This window comes from Trachurus japonicus, chromosome 20 (genome assembly GCF_045865225.1).
Source record: "Trachurus japonicus isolate A0001 chromosome 20, Traja_1.0".
NCBI classification, from domain to species: domain Eukaryota; kingdom Metazoa; phylum Chordata; class Actinopteri; order Carangiformes; family Carangidae; genus Trachurus; species Trachurus japonicus.
In genome coordinates, this window is record NC_140926.1 from 19568613 (window position 1) to 19590698 (window position 22086).

The 22086-nt window shown below is 42.9% G+C and overlaps 1 protein-coding gene across 2 annotated transcripts in view; it reads left to right on the forward strand.

The window, feature by feature from the left end:
* The window catches only part of LOC146966813 (cadherin-18), a 91351-nt gene extending 69822 nt beyond the window's left edge, over nt 1–21529 (forward strand). Inside the window, exons 11-12 of one of the 2 annotated variants that reach the window (XM_085763046.1) lie at nt 11806–12057; nt 20666–21529. In XM_085763046.1, coding sequence (XP_085619172.1) covers nt 11806–12057; nt 20666–21174 — 761 coding nt within the window. In that variant the 3' untranslated portion in view covers nt 21175–21529. The remainder of the gene's footprint in view (nt 1–11805; nt 12058–20665) is intronic. The other variant, XM_085763047.1, reaches the window with a different exon arrangement.
* The last annotated feature ends 557 nt before the right edge of the window (nt 21530–22086 follow it).

The window sequence follows — 22086 nt, forward strand, 5'->3', positions numbered from 1 at the left end:
CAGAAATATGCCAAGGTACGCCGCTTCCACTGCTGCACGCACAACATCTCTTGCTGATTTGCCATATGCTGCGTTGGGGAAATCACAGTGTGGATTTGAAGGAAAGCTAATAAAAGCTAACACTGAAAAATCACTTGTTAACCAACAACAGACTGGCCACGCTGATGCAGCCATCCTTTTGCTACCGCTGCTCCTCGCTGTGCTCCCTCTCTCTCCAGTAAGATGTCTGGCAGATAATGTGAGACATGTCACACACTTGTGAACAGTTAAATTAAAGTGTGGTTACAGATACAAGTCAAGGCAGGAAAGACCAAGGCAAATAAATCCCAGACAGTGTGATCCTTGCAGCGTTTCTTGTTGGGGGGGGTAACAGCTCCTCGTAGGGGCCTTCCAGGGCAAATTGGTCTCACATGAGGAGCAACAGTAAGAGCTGCTCCTTGGATCGGTGTCTTTGGAAAGCTGTGTTTATATCAGCGAGACCGGGGGCATCCTCCTGAGGCGAGGCCCTAAAGGCAAGTGACTGGTACAGTAGGTGTGTTTACCCATTGGGGGGGGGGCTACTTGTGGTGTAAATGAAACCTCGAAAACACTTGATGTGAAGTCTTAATAGCAGCCATTTGAAAATATTCCCCGCACTTCTGCAAAGTGTTTTCTGTCAGAGCTTTAGCAGTGATACATCCCCTGAGCATTAAGCAAAGAAAACCCGTCTTTCTTGAAGGATTGATGGGAGTTTTTTTTGGTTGGAGTTGTTTGAGTGATGGTTCCTTTTCAGTTTTAGGTGTTAGCAATCGCTCCATCCCTTCCCACAGGCTTTTGTTTTCGTCGAGCTATACGCCGTGATATAATCCCACGTGGGTTCGGCCGATTATGTGTCGTGACATGGAAGTAAAAACAGTATTCATACTTTAATCATTGGTCATGGAGAACCCCAGAAGAACAAAAGGAGTTTTATGCAAGCCACAGTGTGGGATAAGTAGGAGAAGAACTCAAAACAACACAACTAACAGATACAATGCAAACCGTGTATGGCTTTTGTAACACTGTCAGCAATGTCCTGTAAGGCGGTGGAAGGCAGCTCGTAGCCCGGGGGCCACAACTTGCCCGCCAGCAGTTATATCTGGCTGGCAAGATTACTCTGATCTGATTTTCTTTTCTTTTTTTTAAATCTCACAATGTCAGATTACCAAATGGAGAATCTCCTCACACCTGAGTCCACGTTGAGAGTGAATGGCAGACACAAACAGTCATGCATCAGGCCTCAGGCTGCACTGCAGTCAGCACACAGCACCTGCTGCTAAAATTGATCTCAGCAGTTAACCACAGAATTACCTTCAAAATAATAGTGTAGTATTATACCGTAGGATATTTTTCTTTTATTTGAGAAAAGCTTTCAATATTGTTAACTTTCACTCTGAAAAGTTCTGACAGGAAGCTTTAATGGTTATTTTGGCTTGATTAACAGACCTGTGAAGTAGCCAACATGTGTTGTCCTATGACAAGATGGCTCATTACAATACGCCAATGATATGAAATGGTACACTTCCTGTCTCCAGGTGGGCGTGGTCATCCGTGTGGTCACCTCGTGTTGTGAACGAGTGTGGATTTATCAAAGTGGTCGGTAGAGGAAAGTGAGCGTTTTATATTTTCTTATGATAACGTTAGAAATCTACACAGCTGGGGCGGTGTTTAGCTCAGTTGGTAGAGCAGCCGCCCCATGTGTTGAGGCTATAGTCCTCACTGCAGGTGGCCACGGTTCGAATTCCGCATTGAGCGGCCCTTTCCTGCATGTCATTCCCCCCTCTCTGCCTCCCATTTCCTGTCTCTCCCTCTCTCTCTCGACTGTGCTATCAAATTAAAGGCGAAAAAGCCCCAAAAATATACTTAAAAAAAAAGAAAGAAAAAGAAATGTACACCGCTAACAGTCACATTTAGCATCACAAAAATGATTTTGTGTGGGCGTTCGGGAATGTTAGTTGAAGTTACCTCGGAGATCTGTAAGACAGAGACAAGTCTTGAACAAAGTTCATTTTCTCCTGATTTGTCCGTCTGAAATTTGCCATTATAGTGTCAGAATGTTCAGAAGAGATGTGACTTGTGAAAAATGACTCCAATATTTACTTTGGTGACTATGAGGTGAAAGAATCGACCTTAATCTGTGCTCACGTTCACTTCTCCCATTGGAGTCGTGGGGTGTCTTGTTTCTAAACCCTCTTTGTTGTGTGTAATAAAAAAAAGAACACAGTTTCAGTGAATTGGTCAAATGTATTATATGTGACTGTGGGACATGGCACCACATGTGAACATTAACCGAAATCAATGTCTGGAATCAGTCTTTGATTACATTCTGGCCACCAATCTAATGGGTTCGGGGGAAAAAAATAGCCCAAGGCCTCGACCTCTGACCTCAGAAAAGCACAGAAACTCTAACCAGCATCCACCCTCTCTCTCTGTTAAAGAGCATGTTCTGATTTAGAGCAACAACCTGGACGGTTAGTTGAGCAGAAGACAGAGAGGCAGCCGCCCAGCAGAGCCTCTGACTTGTTCTGTTGACCGCAGAGCAGCTCCACTGGAGCAGTTAAACGCCTCAAACAAGGGCACACTTAAGCTATAGCTTTAAGATAAGGAAAGTGGTACTCCTTTTAGGAACTACCTGTTTAAGCGGTTCGATATCACACACACACTCCTCCTATTATACTACTTTACTCATCAATGAAGGATAGGCCAAAAGCTCAAATGACAAAACATCCTCCTCTTTTTCTCTGGTGTGTTATTTATCCGCTTACTCATTTACATCATCGTCTCCTCGTCCTGGAAAACTCTCCTCGGCTCGTCTGCACAGACCTCCCTCTTAATGATAAGCCGCCGCACCCCGAGTTCACGCCGCCTCAGTCACTCTGAGCTCGCATTTGCACTCAACTCTCAAAAAGAGGTGTCGGAGTTGCACGGCGCTCTCCCGCCACCGTGTATTAGAAGTTATTTGCTGTGTTCACAATATCAGGGGTGAGAGAGGGAGAGGCACAATGCACCATACTGTTGACTCCTGTGTCTGATAATTAAAGTAAGCTCTTCACACTCGAAACAGCTTCGCTCCTCGCCGTTGTAGCAAACCAACAGTTGGTGGCTGCTGTGTGCCAGGGCCTAATACCTCCCTCTGTTGTTGTGCAACTGACGAAAATCCCTCTCAGTCACTCACACGACTAACTCTCTCCTGACCTCCTTTCCGCCTCAGTTAGACTGTGCACACTGAGGATCCTCATGAAACTTGGTTTTATTTGTGCTTCCACTGTGTTCAGTTTTAGTGGAAAAGAAAAAGGAAAAGAAAGGATTAAAGGGAAGACAGATATTTTTAATGACCGCTTCTTAAGTTAAAAAAAACTAATGATATGTGCAAGTGATTCATCCCGCTCATTCATTTCAGGTAATTTAGCAATCATGACTTTTTAAAAGAACCTATTAACTCAAGCATTACGGCTTTTTCAGGAATCTATTTTCTGCCTACTTGCAACTATATCAGACTTGTTAAAGGCTATTATCATGGTACAATTGGTGCCATCCCTACAGAGACCTGCAATGTAACAGCGCCAGCTCCGTTTAACAATACCAGATCCTCACGGTGGTCGAGTGTCTAAAAATAAAACACAGACTCAGCCTTACATTCAGATCAACCCTTTTTCTTTGCCTGTGGAATTTCAATCCTTGTTGCCCAGCTTACTTAATCACGCTGTCGTCACGCGGACGTGTTGATGTAGTTAAAGTGCCGGATGCTCTACAGTAAATGCAGGTCAAACTCCTACAGTGTATTAGGCACCATTAAAGCAGAGAAACAAGGGGGGGTGCTTTTGCTGAGCTGCTCTGGGAAAGCACTTTGTGACAAACCTGTTCTGTTAAAAGCCCTTTAAATACATTCAACTTGACTATGCCTACTTTACAATGAGTGAAAATTGAATGCCTCTTTGATCTCGTTATCTGTCACATTGTGATGACATTTGCTTCTGAAAAGGCAATTAAACGGAAGCTATGATCTCTAAATAACCCACATACTTAAATAGATCAATTGATTTCTGAAGGCATCGTCTTCCAGTGTGCATACAGAAGACCTTACAATATTACGGTTAATCAGCTGTGTTGAAAGAAGCGCCGTCAAGTCATTGATATGTGAGACGTTTAATTAGCTTTTATGTCATTCACTCTTCACTTGCAATGGGTGTTACACTGCTACATTCCCAAACAGCCATTATCTGCTGAAACAGCATGATTTGTGTGGAGAGGGCAGAGCAGCCCGTCTCGTGCTGCTTTTGTCAAAACAGCTGGAAATTGTCACAGTCTCGCATCTGAGTATTTGATCAGCCTCCCCATTTCTCAAGAAAAGTTCCCATTTTTCCGTAATCACTGATGTTTATGATTATCGAGCTCCCTATTTTACACTTTTTCCACAGTTTTGTTGTTACCCAAAAGAAAATATATTGATGTATTGGTGACACGTGTGATATGTGGTAGTTTAATGTCTCCTCACTCAGCCTTTCCTCTTCAGCTTCTCAGCAAATCCTGCAGAGTTGGGTGGTGGGTCCAGGTGGGCTGGGCTTAGGAAATGGCAGAAAATGGCGACTTCTTTGTCACAAACATCACTTTTTAAGACTTGGTTTAGTATTCCTCCATGGATCATCAATTCACGGAAATGTTTAATTGCCCCTCTGGGACAAATAAAGTTCTTGATAGATTGATTGATCTATACTATTTTGAATAGTCTAAAGGTCAGGTACCTCACAACATGTGATTTTAACCTGTGAACACAAAATCTGCAGACCTGCTCACGAGAATCCCCTCAAATTAGGTACAAACATTCACTTGGACTCAAGAATGCACAGGCTAGATTAGGGCATGAAAGGTTGAGGGTGATGACCTTATGGTTTGGGTATTATGTGAATGCAGTATCTCGAATACTGTATAACTAATTTTCCCACAGATGTCCACTTGGATTCAAGGACCAACTGATTAATGACAATTAGAGAAGACAATTAGACAATTTAGAAAAGACAAAACAAAACGGAAAACACTGTTTAGCCATTACTCAAGACTCAATAAGCTAGTCTTCCTTGTAGGTTGTAGTTTTCATTAAAAAGAAAAAGTCTACATTGTGTTGCCAAATCCTTGTATGTGTGCTGTAAAATATCAGCAACCAGTGGTGCCATATCACAGCTGTGAACCAATTTGTTCCTGCATAACAGAGGGATATAATAATAGGACTTTCCAGTCTCCTTTGATTGTTACTGCAAAAGCATACAGGGCAGCCCATAATTGAAACAAATACTCAAAACACAAAACAGACTGAAACCAATGCAGTGTGCTGGGAAAATACACACACATACAGTATATACTGACTCCTGTGTGCTGTCACTGCTGGGAATGTTTTGTTAAGCTAAGCCTTACTGAGTGTGACTAATCCTTTATGAATTTAGGTGCTTCGTTTAAAGGACATTTTTACATTTGTCTCTTGATGGGCTGATTGTTAATCTGCATTAAACACTTGTTATTTCTACACAAAATAATATAGTACTTGAACAACACTGAGCCATTAATCAATACGTAATAATGACTAGATGTATATTATTTATATTGTTGGCCCTGCTCTGCTTGGTACAGAAGCTTTGGTTTGGTATGTGACTTGTTTTGGTTCAATAAGCCCCTCTCAACCAAATAATTACAGCATAATTAGTCTAACAGAGAGTAATTGCACTCTACATCTTGGCACGTGCAGACCAAACAGTCTTCTCATGAATGCAGTTTCCACCCAGAAAGCTTTGACAGAATTGTGAACTGTTGGGGCTGCAGATGCTAATCTGGTTATAGCTTTGGCTGTGCTACTCGGCATTAAAGGGTAAATGGCGATCCAGAGGTTATAAACTTTGTCATATTATCTTCTCTCTCCCTCAGTGGGTTCAATAGACCTAATTCCTCTCAAAACAGCTTCTTGGAACAAATAGTGATTTTACATCATGTCATTGTGTTTATGCTCGGTCACAAATAGCATGTGCCTCATTCCTGATGTTATCTTTTCTATTAAATGATGATGGTGAATCCACTGATCCGTACCCTTAAAGCCCTGTACATAAATTGGAGAACAAATGAAAAATAATTGTATTCTGTAAACTTTTAACCTGCAACAATTACTTTTGGAAGCAGAAATAGCAGAGCTGTGACCATACATATCTGCAACACAGTACACACATATTCATATAGTATAGCAAGAAAACACAACCTGCCATCTGCAGTATCAATCACAAGTTGAGAATGTGAACCAGTGTATATTATGTCCCATCTACTATACTGTAGCAGAGCGTGTTGAGCACCGAGTGGCAACTGGGGAGAAAGTTGGAGCTGAATCCCATAAGTGGCACCTACACACACCCACTGAGGTTCACAAGGAACCCAGCTAAGTGCATGTGTAGGCAAGCGTGAAGTCTGTGGAGATGTGTTTGCGTTGTGTCGTGTCTACTGTTAATTTATTTTTGGTTTGCTTTTTCTTTTTTTTCACACCTAATATGTTCTCTAAAGAGTTTACTCTATGGCAAAGACACTTTTATATTAACTATATATGTGAAATATTTAAACAATCTTCAATCTGACCTTGTGCATCTTGTAATTGTGTGCTTTATGTACATCCCTGCAAATAACTGACTTTCTTACTATCTCTGGATTTTTTATTCCAGCGTGTTCATCACTGTTTAATCGTGAAAACCCAAGAGATGGTCGAAACTGACCCTATAGATCGTAACCAAGCCCTAAGGGTAACTGTTCCCACCTCGTTTCTGCACATCTTCCAATAAAGTTTTATTTTTACGATGCAGCAAGACCTTACTAAACTTTATATCTGAGATGGAGAGACAGGAATGCATTAGTGATGCAAAGAATTATGTAAGTAATACTACTTGCCTATCATGCTAATGCTTTTGGAAAAGTGAAAAAATGAGGCCATTTGCCAGTTAGTGGTTCATACACTGGCTTAACGAACCCAGTGCTAGGGGAATTCCACAGGGTTGTGCCGAATCCTCACACACACACACACACACACATGCATATGAATGCCCGTCTGGATCTTATGTGATAGATAACCAGACACCAGAAAAGAAGAGAGAAAAAAGAAAATTGCTTGCAAGTGATTTGCAGAATGACACAGAACAGAATGTGCGGGATCATTCTCAGTCAAGCGTGAAATGCTCTTAAAAGCATATTTTCCCTCATTTCCTGCTGGTCACCTGCCTTGCACCGCAGGTAACAGAACATAGTGGGAGCTGTCACAACACAGTTAAACTGTGACTGCGCTAACGTGTGCTGTCTCTCCTCTCATGTGGATGCGGCGGCGGCGGCTGCAGATGGCCCATCTCGCTGCCGCGTTAATCAACAAGCGCACAAGCTCTCCTCCACCCACCTGCGACGAGAGACGGTTTAATGTGAAATTAGCATGGCATAATTGATGCGCGCTTCCTCGTCGTGGTCCGTACAAGGACCCAGCGCCGCAGAGGATCGGCGCTTCAAAGTGTAAAGGCTGTGACGGTGAACACCACGTACACACGGGCTTGTTTGTCTCCCCCCGACTCGGCCCCTGTCTCCGTCCTCTCTGCTCTCCTATTCCATCACACACACACACACACACACGCAGAGAGAAACACACATATACTCCTCCTCTATTTACCCCCACTCATCCCTCCCTCCCTCTCCTCCTCTCATCTTCCAACTCCCCATCTCTCTTCCCTGTTATTTGCATCTCACACTCTCCCCTCTCTGGAACCCCCCCCACCCATCTGCTTGCTGATACGGTGATACCGCGAGTCTGACTTAATAAAGCTTGAAGTACGTGTTGTCATTCCAACTGTCGATCATTATAATTATTCATAGATGGAGTAGAGATTGGAGTGGGAGGCAAGGTCTCAGAGCAGCAGCATGATAGTACAGCGCGGCGGAGGTGGTTTGCTCGTTGGGTGGAAAGGAAAAGGTTGCCTCGTCCATGACTCAGCATTTTCAGCAACTTAAAATATCATGTGCATGTTTCATCTTTAAGGTCCTACTTAGTCAGTCAAGTGAGGCCAGAATTAGTCATCCGGGTACCAGAATCACCCGACCATATAGTTTGAATGAACAGGGATGAATGATCGTGCTCTATAGCAGGCGGTTCGGTTCAAACATACCATTCCTTATTTCAAAATACGACTATTTCAAGGGATAACCAAAATAACCCACTCTCACAAAGCCTGCAGGCACCAGTAAGCATGGCGCGTGTTAGGTCAGGGTACCTGCAGGGTCTTAAAAACTTGAAAAGGTCTTAAATTTGATAACTGTAAATTAAGGCCTTGAAAAGGTCTTACATTTTGTTTACAAGTCTTCAATTTCATTCTCAAATGTCTTATTTTTTCCCTTTCTTGTCTGCATGATACAGCAAAACAACGTAGTAAACTAACAAAAAAAACATGGAACGTTGCATTGTAAAATGCCTTTTTTCTCCGACTTTATCAAACTCTGACATGATGTGTTATTCCAATGCACCGTTTCAACTAGGAGGTCGGAAAATTCCGATTTCTGAGTTTTTCAGAACGCAGTATTACTTTGGAGAGTGCCCAGTCAGCCGCTGACCCACTGAATTCGTTGCTCACTCAGCAACGTCAAGATGGGTGCTGATTTAATCTGTTGTGGCTCCAAATATGACTGGGTTCAGGCTGTACCAGGGAATGAGTGGGAGTTGTGCAGTTATTCTGACAGATTGCTTTATTTCATTCATGCATTCATGCATGCCAGAATAGGTGCGAGGTTGGTCTTCAATTTCATTGAATGTAGTCTTAAAAGTCTTGAGTTGAAAAATCATGGAGATAACCTGTAGGTTTTTCCCGTAAACCCCCAGCATGTGAAGTGGTTGTGAGCTTTGCTACGTGTTGTTTAAACTTCTTAGCCGACATGCCTTTTTTTAAAGGAAGTGTTTGACAAATGAAATGCGTGTTAAATCAACTTGTGCCGTCAAATCTGGTGAGACAGAAGGGGATAGGTTGAAATTCTCGAGCATCCTGTTGTGAGCTAGCTTCAGCAGCTAGTCCTCTAACCACAACATGAGATGTTGTAAAGCTGGTTATGAATACAAACCTCTTCAAAGCATTGTGAATAACTCAAGGCCACTGGAAAAATACTTGAGTGTACATTATTGCACAATGCTGACCACTCACCTAGAGCTGAGGTATGAGCGGTGTTACTTAGTAAGACAAGGAAACACAACATAGTTCCAATAAAAAGCAGTAAACTAATGTGTTTAGAGTTTGTTGCTATTGCTAGTGCAGTGTCATTAAAGTAGTCGGTTTTCATCAAAATATACAGATATGAAAGTAGAGTAGAATAATACTGTAAATTGCAGTTCAGGGATTGTGATGATGATTGTTGATGTGACAACTGCAGTGAATGGATAAAAGATCAAAATATAGAATAACCATCTTTCAATGCTTCATAATGTCCAGTAGGAACTATCAGAAGAGCATGTAACAAATATCATCTTGCGTTCTCCTCAATTGATCCTACACAGGTCGGGAAGGAAGTCAGTGGAACATATTGACTCAGATTGGGTAGGGATTGGTGAGCAGCTGGCCAAGGGATTGTTAATGCCTTTAACGATACCGCTACCATTATTGATTCTGCTTATTGGTCCAAATCTTTAACAATCCTGATCAATCTTCTGTGGCCTGACTCCAGTGCCTCCTCTACAGTCCTCCCTCCCTTAAAGCTAGCTCCATCCAGCTTGCTCCATCTGTCGGTTTTTGGCCTGTACACAGCAGATTGAGGTACAAATTAGTATTATTTATGAAGTAGAACATTTTTGATAGAATCGTAAGGTGTATATTAAAATTGGCATAAATAAGAAATTGTAGAAAATGTAAAATGTATCAAATCAATAGGATGTGACACAGAGTTGTAGCTCTGCTGCCTGGTAATTAGCCCAGTCCTCACATTATTTTACAATTACTGTAGCTTTGGCTATGTAATGTGGCTGCAGCTGTGTTATTAATTCGACCTGCTGCATCAAGCCCATTCAAACTGGCTCTCCCACAGATTTCATTTTATACATTTTATATATAAAAAGCAATTTAAACGGTGGTTTAACAAAAAAATAACATTTAAAATTTAATATTTTAAATATTTAATCAATAGTCAATGTATTTTGCATTTGTTGTGACTAAACCTTGACTGTTAGACTAGATAGTCATTGATAGTCAGGAGGAGTAACATCGTGCCCTTATTTTGTCTGGGCTCATCTCCACAGAGGTTGTTGCTGCTGCCGCTGCTGCTGCTGCAAAGTACGATTTTCATTTTGTGCAAGGGCGTACAGTCTGAACATGTGTCCATGCACCATGCAGTTATCTTTCCCAAGCTGCAGTTTATAAACACCGCTTCCCCCCGCTGGTTTATCAAACATAATAAATAAAGTTGTATTTCACTGTCACTTTTCTCTGGGACAAAGTCACAGAACGACACTGAGAGTGGCTGGTGAGCAAGACACAGGCAAACCAAGAGACACACTCCCTCAGCTGGGTCATAGAGACACACGTCAACTTGACCATACTGGTTTTTTCTGGCATCAAACTCAGGACCTTGTCCAGTCCACTCTCAAAGTGATATTTTGTGACCAGAAGGATGGTTCCGCTTCATCCTCTCATCACAGTTACAAACACTGACACCTGCTTTGACATGAGGAAGAGGTCGAGGCCTTTGTGCAATTTGTGGACTTGCTCGGCTCTGAAAAACATGCCGCCATCGATAAAAGGAATTGATAAGCTCCGGGGCATGTGATACCGATGGTGCGGACAATTTGGAACCGCTTCAATGAATCTTACTGTAGGTTTGTTGGCCTCCGGCTTAAAACAAACTTCCTTCTCTCTGACAACATATTATCCAATCTGAGGTAAAACATAGATAATCTATCTATAGTTCTCCTGATGGTAAAATAAATAAATAAACTGAATTAAACTTGGCTATAGCAGTATAGAGGACACTGGCACATAGCCTGCATGTTACTTCATGAGAAACACATCAAAATAAAGATGTTCATTGTGACTAGTGTACGTTCATGTTGAAGTATTTAGGCCATCTTTTTATCAATAGTGTGTATATGGACTGAATTGGACCTACACAGCTCTGGGTGAAGGCCAGTCAGAGTTCATCACAGACTCACAGATCCTGCATTCAGATCACAGGTTAAAGCTCGACTGGGAGTGAGTCCCTGCGTAACAAGCTGTACAATAAACTCATTCTCAACACATTACTTTTTACAAGCACGTACATGTGTCAGAGCTGTGAGTTGATTTGTCTCCTCTTCCTTGCTGAATCACTTTCCTTGGGAGCTTCTCTCGCTCGTGTTTGCTTTTTCTTTCTCAGTAAAGTCAGCCTTTTTTTGTCTGTTTATTCTAATGTCATGTTCCATTAACAGAGGTGTTTTCGGCTGAGGCCAAGGTGAACTGCTCTTTTGCAGCACATTAAAATAGTTAACGAACACCTTTGGAATTAATTAGCCTTGGCACACGGGGAAGTAGCCGACACACTAAGAAATCTACCGGCTTAAGATACTTTTAAAGAAAAAATACACAATTCACTATGGCAGGAAATTGATTTTTTTCCCTGTTTAGCTGACGATTCATACCCTTAATCTAAATGCCTGTCTGTGTAAATACGTAATTGCCGGCTTCAATGAAAGAGCAACGCAATCGAGAGAAAACCATCAATTTGTCTTTTTAGCCGAAGGGTCTAATTTACCCTGAATGTTTTTTTTCCCCATTATAGACAGCACGGCCAGCATCATCGCAAGGCGGCGGCGCTTCAACCATCTGACCCAGGAGCTGTACGAACTGCCCATCGTGGTGTGGGACGGCGGGGAGCCATCGCTGAGCGGAACCAGCACCTTGACCCTGCGGGTTTGCCCGTGCCAGCGCCACGGCAGGATCCGGATGTGCCAAGGCGAGGCCTTCCTCTCCTCGGCGGGTCTCAGCACGGGGGCTTTGATCGCCATCCTGCTGTGCATCGTCATCTTGCTGGGTGAGTTGGGACAGCCACTTGGGGACTGCAGCAGCGGGGGGCGTGGGAGCAGCTGCCCAGGTGGGGGGCGGGGGGCAAATATCCTGAGGGGCTTGGCCAGAAGGAGGTGGACCATAGTGGGAGCAGAGGAATGGTTTGACAAGGGCAGAGGGGGAGGAGAGGGATGAATAGACATGCAAGAACACAGGTTGAATTTAGAATGAGAGTAGGAAAGAGTTGGAGAGGCGGCAGTGGAAGAAAAAGACACGGATATGAAGGACAGAGGAGGAGAAGGACAAAGAGAGAGGAGGATGGAGGAGAGGTGAGTCGAGAGAGTACAAAGAGGGGAATTGTATGGGACGGGGAGGTTTGATTCATAGAGGAGGAGAGGGATGAGTAATCCTACTGTAGTCTAGGTGGAGGGGGTGGGGAGATGTTCAAACAGGAGCTCAAAATCCAAAAATCAGATAAAACACCTAAATCACAATTATTGACAAATAGAAATTCAATTCAAATCTTCTCTTACCTCCGCCCTCCTCCTCCTCCGCCTGGCAAGTGCTTGACATTGCATGTTGTGAGTAGAGGAGCAGAGGACAAGCGTGGAGGAACGTGGTGACAGCCAACACAGATACCACTCCTGTTGATTTCATGTGTGACGGATGTGCTCTGCAGCATGAATACAGAAAAAAAAAAAAAACAGTCAAGAGATGCAGTGAGAATAAACAGAGCTTACGTCCAGAGCCGCCGCAGAGCCCAGAGCCTCAGTCAATGATGTGCGTGCCGTGTTACCATGGCAACCGGGCCATTGAAGTGGCAGATAATGATTATTTATAAACACACTTGCAAATGTGATATTGTCACTTTGAATTTGGGATATGGACAGTCAGGTTTATGGTCAGATTAAAAAAAAAAACACACATACACAAATGTGAACATGATGTTAGAAGAGGAAGATGTGACACAAATTCTATATCAAATATCAAATCATTAAATTTCCCGTCAGTGTGAGAGGCTTCACAGACCCCCCCCCACGCCTTTGCAAACGGAACCGCAGTAGAACACGATTAGACAAACCCGTCTAATAACACGGCTTCACCGTCGCCGCTCTCCCCTCCTCTCCTTTAGCGATTGTCTGTGGACATTAGCGCGTGAAGGTTATGCATATTCATACTGGCTGTCTGCCTCCTCTACGCCTAAGTCTCTGGCTGAGGCGAACAAAAGGCCATCACCGCTGTTTGGGAGCGAAAAGCTTGAGTGAGAGACACACGCTGAATCACTAATCGTCACTACAAGACAAAGTCTAGTTAGGACAGAGGGAGAGAAAGAGGGAGAAAGGGAGAAACAGGAGGGAGAGCCGGGAATTGATCCCCGCTACGTACGTTCCTGGTGTTGTAGTGGACTTAGACGCACGCTGCAGTATCCCCAGGTTGAAATCCTACTGGGGGCTTGTGCTGCGTGTCATGCCTCCCTTCCTCTGTATGCCGTTTGTATCTCCTTCCTGTCAGCTAAGTATCGAACCTCACTGCTTATTAACACCTGGTATTAACACTGCATCCTATCCACAGTCCATGCATTGATAGTTTTCATTATCTGGATTCTTCCGTCACTGCGGTCGGATCTCGGTTCGCAAAAGATGGAGGTGCTTCTAGCAGACTTCAGACTTGTTGCAGGGCCGTGAGGAGAGACAGGTGTTTCTCCTAACAGTATGAACTCACTGTAGGGACTGCATTAACACCTGACTGATACTCAGTCACATTACGATCACAGTGCATTTGGCATGCTTGAACACCTTGCCCTAATGTGTCTTCTCGGATAGAGAAGGGCTGAATGTGCTCATAGATTATGCAAAAAATGATGATCTTGAAAGATCAAAAAGTTTGTTTGATCAAATAGTTCTTGATATAAATGAGGGATGTTTCCTTTACAGGCTGCTACCAACAACCTGTTCTCTATCACGTCTATTTCCTTGCTGCTAAAACCTTGAGATAGTTTAAAGGAATGAATCGTTGACCTGAATGAAAAAGCCCAAGGTTGAGAACAAACTGTGCAAACATGTTAAGCATCAACAAAAGGTCTTACTAAGGCTGTCTTTACACTGCATGGTTCAAGTGGCCCAATTCCAATTTGTTCCTCTCAAGTGGCACAGATCAGGGGCCGTATTCACAAAGAATCTTAAGGTTAAAAGTAGCTCCTAAGGGCCGAATTTAGGAGCAACTCCTAAAAAAAGTGGGCGTGTCAGTCTTAAATTTAGGACTCCTAGTTTTTTAAAATAAGAGTAATTCACAAAGTATTTTAGGCCTAAAAGTAGCTCCTAAGTCTGGGAGAGCTTAAAAGTCCTCGTGAGGACTCCTAACTCAGTAAGACCTATTCACAAAGAATCGGAAATGGCTGCAGCCAGGCAAATGTATGGAGGACTGCGAATTGCTGCAGACGGGGGTGCTGGAGCACCTGCCCCTTTGCCCATTGATGCCCAAAGTGCCTTTGTCGGTGTTTTTTTTTTTTTGTCATCTACAACATTTTCGCTATAAAACGGGAGTAGTGACGGTGACGGACTGTCCAATATATCTGATTCAAGCCGGCGTCATATGTGGAAATAAATCAGATAATCGGATATCCACCAATGTGTCTGTTGTCTAAACAGACAGATTAGATCTTTCCCGGCAATGCGTGTCGTACGTAATCAATAATAATAGTAGGCTATTAATTCCCGTGCCCACGCGTTTCGTTGAACTTCTGTAGCCCGTGATTGACACGTGGGGCTGACCTGGACTACCATGGCCAGCTGTGGCCAGCTGTGGTCACTGTCACAGAAGTACACCGTTTCATTTTCGTGGTGTCCGCGCGTCTGTTTTTTTCTATGCGGATTGAGGGCAAGAGGGAGTGTGAAGGAGAGAGAAACACCAGATTTCACGTTTACCAACCGGCACAAACTGAAACAAGACGATTAGAAACCAAGAGCGGAAAAACAAACAGTCCAAGAGGCTTTGTCCTGTCCTCACTATGTGAGCGACGGAGGATTGGATGGTGACACAACTGTCACTTTCACTGTCAGCTGCACATCTCACAACAGGTCAGCTCCACACAGGCACCTCACTAACTTTATTTTGTAAGGACAGACAAGATGTTCAATTTGTAAACAGTGTTGGATATAGTCTAAACTCTGAGCACCAGACTCACCTTTGTTTATAGGCTTATTGTTATGGAATTATAACGTGACCTAAAAAAATCTCCTGTCTTTAAAAAAGTTCATTCGCTTATTTCCTCTTCATCTGGTTGTTTCACGCAAGCAAAGCAGGTGTAAATGCAGATATCAGATACTTCTGATAGAACATGTAAATAAGCAGTCAAAAAAAATCAGATACAGGCAACAAATGGGAATTGGGCATCAAGGCTTGTAGTGTAAAGACAGCATAATATAGATGGGAAAAAAGGAGAGTACAGTGGTAAAGCCAGCACTGCAGTGAATATATCACTTACTTACTTGACTTCCACTTTGAATTCTTGCTGGTCTCTGCTTGTCAACGTGATTTGTTTGTGTCTGATTGTTTTCCGTCTGCCCAATTAATGTCCATGTTTTATCTCTGTGCCCTCTAATAAGCCATCCTAATTAAGCCTGCAGCGAGCCAGAAAGAGGATACAAACTATCTCTGAACTGACTCAGTTGATAAGGTTGGCCTTCAACACATAGAGTAAAAAAAAAGCATAGAATATTCATAAGTAGATCATTGTTGGTATTCAATCGTGTAGTTTCAAGGGAGGATAGCACAGAATCACAGTAGTTAATTGGCTTTAATGAGGAATTGGATTAAAAATACACAAGCACAAGAAGTGTGTTTCCACTGTCTCTGCTTAATGGAGGATCAACTCAGATGACTGTGGCACCAACACAAAGCAAATACTTGACTGTAATAGCATGTTCACATTTGTGCTAATTTGAGGATCTTACTCTGTGTAATAATCCTTAGCAACGACTAAAGGGATGAGGAGGGAAAGGAAACATGGAGCCGTTGTAGATCTGACTGTAGGTGATGAATGACATGGCATGACATGGTGATATTTATCAAAAAGAAGAGGTGATGCTTGTGTTTCGTAAACATGAGACAGCAAAACAAGACAATCAATTGACTGTTTCGTGTTTTAAATTTTGCTCTCGTAGCCGAGGTGAACCTCAAGAAGTGACAAGCAGCTCATATTTGGATGAGACGCATTATGTTAAGATATGCAAGTCAGTCCTCTCATTAAACAACCCTCAATAGCCGGAGTATAAATGCAGCATAAATGAGTCTTCTGCCATCACTGCTGCAGCGATAGATATCTGTTGACAGGAGTGATGCTCGCTGCTGCTTAAGTGGTGTATTGAGAGACAGTCAGTCCTGAGCTGGCCTTGGTTTGTCATATGAAATGACCTGAATGAACCACTGACAAGGCCTTAATGGGGAGGGTGTATTACAATGCGCCAAGTACACACTGGCAAAAATATACTACAAAATACAAGTCGATGAGGAGCCATGGAGAGTGCAGGTTGGTGTATGAACTGCTGCTACGTGATAAAAAGGAGCATTATGTTGGTGTCTGGGTAACATTTTTTAGTTTCCATTATATTCACCATGTTTTTTACTTAACCACTGAGAGATGGTGAATTGTTAACGGTGGGAGCAAATAGTCCAAACTCCAAAATATGCACGAGGAAGTAAATATAAAAAAGCAGAAGCTACTTATTTCCTCAGTGATTGACCTGGCTCACCTCACACACACTCACATCCTAGCATTGTGTAATTGGCTGCTTTAAACAAGCAGAGTGATAAACACTGTCCCAAACAAATTGCGTTTTTCACCCTCTCTAACCTGACTAGTTCAGCACCAGTGCACCAGGGGAATTTCTTTTGGGGTTTTTTGTTGTTGTTACTGTTTATTTTATTTTATTGCATAAATTAATCACATGCAGGTCACCGGGACATTTATATGAAACACAGTCATACTGGCAGCCCTGCCATTCTTATTTTTCAGATAATGCTCCGCCTCTAGAAAATTGTTGCAACTTCAAATGTTTCAGTATTTGGAACCATAGATATATATAAGAACTAGATGACTCACCCGCAGCTGTTTCCCAATGACAAAGCGTAGCCAGTACGGCGGCCATCTTGGGACGGACAACTCTCTCCCTCAGAGCATTAAGCCTGTGGTGCATGTTCTGATATAATGACTAGAACTTGTTCAGTTTTTGTCCGATTTCAAAACGGTTTGATTTTTATGAATGTTTATGCAGTTATGATGCAGCATATTTAGAATCACGGATCATTTTAATAATGTATTTTTTTTTGTAAAAGTAACATTATAGTGACATTATGCAAATAGTTAAAGTAATAGCTACATACTGATTTATTTTACACAGAGTTATGAATAGTTTTTTTTAGTGAAGATGACTGGATCACCTATCTACTGCACTGTAACTGCAGCCAGAGTCAGAGCAAGTTGCCCGTCCTCATATGGCCGACTGTGAACTACGCCTGCGTGTAGTCCGATCTACCCCCTTGTTTGGAACAACACACACAAAAGGAGGAAAGATATAAAACCTGGTTCACTCAACACAGAGCTCCAAAAAAGGATGGGACAAAATGATTGGCTCCTTTTCAAAACTGAAAGAACTCATTGGACTTTAACCATGTGATGCTCGTTTCATTAGTAATTGAACACACCTGTGACACGTAACAGGTGCTGGCTATTTTTAAAATCAATCTTGCAGCCAGTTTAAATAGAGGAATGCTCACTCAAGCCTTGGTTTGTGTCTGTGAGTCACACCGACCATGGAGAAGAGAAAGAAGGCCAAAGAATTGTCTAAAGGGTTTACAAAACAAACCTGTGTAAAAGCATCAACAGTCTCAGGGCTCCATGATGGAGGTCCACTGATGATTTGTTGCTGCTTTGCTGCTGCTGGTATTGAGCGCCTTGACTGTGCACACGGCACCATGAGATCTGAAGACTGTGAGTCAGTGAGTTTTGGAGCAAAATGTCCCAGAAGACCTGTGTCGTCGAGCAGGACAATGGCCCATTTCAGAAAGCGCCCAGTAATGGTTTGAATCAAAGCACCAGAGGGTTCTGAGGTGGCAGCAATGAGCCCAGATCTGAAACCCATAGAACACCTGTGGAGAGATCTCAAGTCAGCAGTCTGGAGAGGGCACCCTTCAATTCTGAGAGATCTGACAATGCCAGTTATTTGTTCCTCTGCAACTAAATATGATATGCCAATAATATTTTGGACCATGGCTGTATGTAGATGTATCAAACTGTGCATAATTACTTTTACAAAATTCCAACATTTTTTTTCCAAACCATAATGAAACTTTGTGTTGCTTTTCACATTTTAACCATTACAGTCTCCAATTACAACTCAATCAAGGCCTGTGTGATGCCTCAGGGCTGACAGGGAGCTGAGTGACTGGACTAAAGGCTGGTTATCTATAATATTGTCAGGTTAAGTGTTTTTGACATCAGACAAAAAGACAATGAGAAACAGTTGTGCATCAAAGGAGACAGTTTTAGCTACAATTACTTTGGGCAGTGAAGCAGAGCTGCTGGCTAACAATGTCTTCCTAAAACTGAATTATTGGTTAAGTCAATTATAGAAGTGCCCCATGGCCTCAAGAGTCTGTAGGGTCCTGCAACTTATGTTGACCTCCATTTAAGCTGATTTCTGTGTCTTAAATCACTCAATGTTTCCCATAAACATTTTTTTATCTTGGTTCATACAATCAGTAGAGTTCAATGATTCTTTCTCCAGCTCAACAGGAAGCGGCGAACCGAGCTGACAGTCTTGGAAAAAGAAAGTAGTTTTTTTTCTTCCTGTACATTTCCACAAAGGGCATGATGGGAAATAATCTCAAGGGAATCACGCCTTTCAAACGGACCAAAATTCTGTGAGTTATGACTCATTGTCTTCAGATGTGAGCGGGGTCAGACCGTAAAAGTCTGTTCAAAGTCTTCCAGCGGATGCAAGGTATTAGATGTGATCCTGCCCTCTGTGTTGACAGCCCCTCTCTCTGATGTCAATCTGATGATCCACTGTGATGAGGCCACAAACTGTTTTTACCCTTTAGGGGGCGAATATGTTCTACATCCATTAAAAAAAGCCCGATGTCATGTTCTGAAGTGGCTTTAGATTCACTTATCCACTTATTCAGTGCCATCACATTCTGAATGGGATTATACACACTTGGCCATGTGAACTGAAGGAGTAAAGGCTCTATGTGTTGTGACTAAACAACACGGCTTTAGTCTAGGTCGACTTTGAGGCTTAGATCTTGTCTTTGAAAGGAAACCGCTATAAAGTCTGTTTACTGCACCACAGTGTGTGCTCCATTAAGGATTGCTGGGGTAGATACAGTAGATCAGCCAAATGCATCGTTGCATCCTTGACTTTATGAAAGCTGAAACCTCCACCTCCTCTTAATCCACCACCACCTTCCCGTCTCTATCGAACCCTCACCTTGAAGGTGTTATCAGGTGCCTCGTCCCAGGAGGCTGATCTAACTGTTGTTTAGATAAAGATAGGATGTAACAGTTTGAGGTACGATGTTGAGAAACTTTTATATCACCTTCTTTTTAGTGTGTCTCTGATTCTTTGTTTTTTTTCCCATGCTGCTAACATTCAAGGTACTTTCATTAAGAAGCAAAGCGCCGTCTCTGCAGGGACGCTGTTCTGTCTCGCTCTTCTTGCTGATACCATAATGAACTCCTCTTAGATGTGCGCCATTTTATTAAGTGGAAGTTAGTGTTAACATCTCGCAGAGGTCACCATCAGCCCAAAGAGGCACAGCTCTCATTAGCTGTGGAAACAAGATCCAAAGCTGTAGAGTGTCATCAAATATTACTTGGCTGCATTAAGAGTTGGGGGAGGTGTGATGTTTGAGGCTGTGAGCTGCTCATCAACACAGACGACCAGACATTTTTTGCAACATCATGCTGTATTTCCACTGAAAAGGCTCATTCTCTCCAGCCTAAAAGCAGAGAGATGATTGCAGGAGGCGCATGCACCTCCATACGCTTCCTTACTTGATGTATTGCATTTTGGCTGGTTGTGAGTCTCCACAGATGACGCTAATGTGTGCATTGTCACCCTCCCAACAGCTTGCGTTCAAAGACTCATCACAGCGTCTGCGCTAATGTCAGCTAATGTGATTATTGATTTACAACTCCTCGACGCTTGGCCAGTTTTAGTGTCCTGATGGAAAATCGGATAAATATGCACACGAAATTGGCTGGTGTTGATTTGGTTTGCTGTTTACGAACCACGGCATGTTCGTCTGTCATGAGCTATGAATTAAAGAACAACAACAGAGGCACACACAGAGATTAGTATTAGCATAAAAGAAATGGCTGAGCGTTGTAACCACATCAAGCTGTTCCATTATGTGATGTTCTGCTAAGCGCTTTGTTAATTTAATTGTTGAAAAAAGCTATTTTCCTTTGTCTGCAGCAGCTAAATATTATTTTTTCAGAATTGCATTTGGAAAATAACTTAAAAACGAATAAATCTTTATGTATATTATTGTTGCATGAAGTTTTAATTTTCTCATTCTGTGGAACTATCCTGGGATATCTAACCGGCGGTGGTTCTTCATTTGTCTTGCAGCCATCGTGGTTCTCTTCATCACACTGAGGCGGAGCAAGAAGCAGCCCCTCATCATCTCCGAGGAGGACATCCGAGAGAACGTGGTCACCTACGACGACGAGGGCGGAGGCGAGGAGGACACGGAGGCCTTCGACATCATCGCCCTGCGCAACCCCGCCGCCGCCGAGGAGCTCAAGTTCCGGCGGGACATCCGTCCGGAGGCGAGGCAGCACTGCATCCCGCCGCCGCGCAGCCACCGGACCCCGTCGGTGGAGCTGGACGACGTGGATGTGCATGAGTTTATCAAGCAGAGATTGGTCGAGGCCGACATGGACACCAGCGTGCCGCCGTACGACTCCCTCCAGACCTACGCTTACGAGGGTCAGGGCTCACCCACAGGATCCATCAGTCCTTTAGACTCTCCCGGCACGCATTCGGAGCAGGATTATAACTACCTGGATGACTGGGGGCCCGAGTTCCAGAAACTGGCAGAAATCTACGGAGAGGCAGAGTCGGATGTGACAACCTAGTCTGTGATTTTACCCGTGTTCAAACCAAATCTGTTTGAAACCTGTTTTTCAAAATTTTCAGTGAACGATATAAAAAAACAGAGATGCTTTCAAATTGGTCTGGTGGTTTTCAACTTCTGTTGTTGAACTAAAAACACTGCTCTATTTTTGTTTTTTTTTCCCCTTTTGTTTCCTATTTTTTTTTCAGTTTGTCGCTTTGGATCATTGGTCGTTCATCTGGAAGTATTAAATCAGATTTTAAGGTGGAAGCACAACAATATGGGGGAAAAGGAAAATGGTATTTTCCTTGGTGTATATTTTTTATTGCTCAATAAAGTCCTGAAATCCATATGAGTGGATATGTGAAGAAAAAAAATTGTACACTTGTCTTCTTCCTCCAAGAACGGATCTGCAGCACTGCATGCAGCTCAGAGAGTCATGGTGGGAGGCATTACCAAAGGTTCATGATTCACCAGGCAGAGGATGACACTGAGCCAGCCATACGCACAGTAATGACACCTCCAGTCAACGTTTTGTGTCATTTATTCTATCTCGCCATTATATTTCAGACAGTCATTGAAAGCAGCCACATATGGAAATGTGTGTGAACGTCTGTGATGTTAATTGCAGAGAGGTGACTTAATACAGAACGATGTACCGAGTACGACTTCAAGCGGATAGTGTTATCACAACTGGCATTTGAAATAACGTCAGACTCAGCGAACCGTGAGTGTGATTGACTTTTTCTCAAAGCTAAAACCTGTGAACCCGTTAAGATGCTAAACTTTCCGCTTCCACACAAATGCCGCAGACTGTGAATGTTATTCTAGAGCCACAAAACCCAAAAGAAGGAAGGGGGGGAAAAAATTCAACCTTGCCATCCTGGCCTTTCCCCAGGGTCTCCTCATGGTCAATTTTCCAATTTATTAGGAC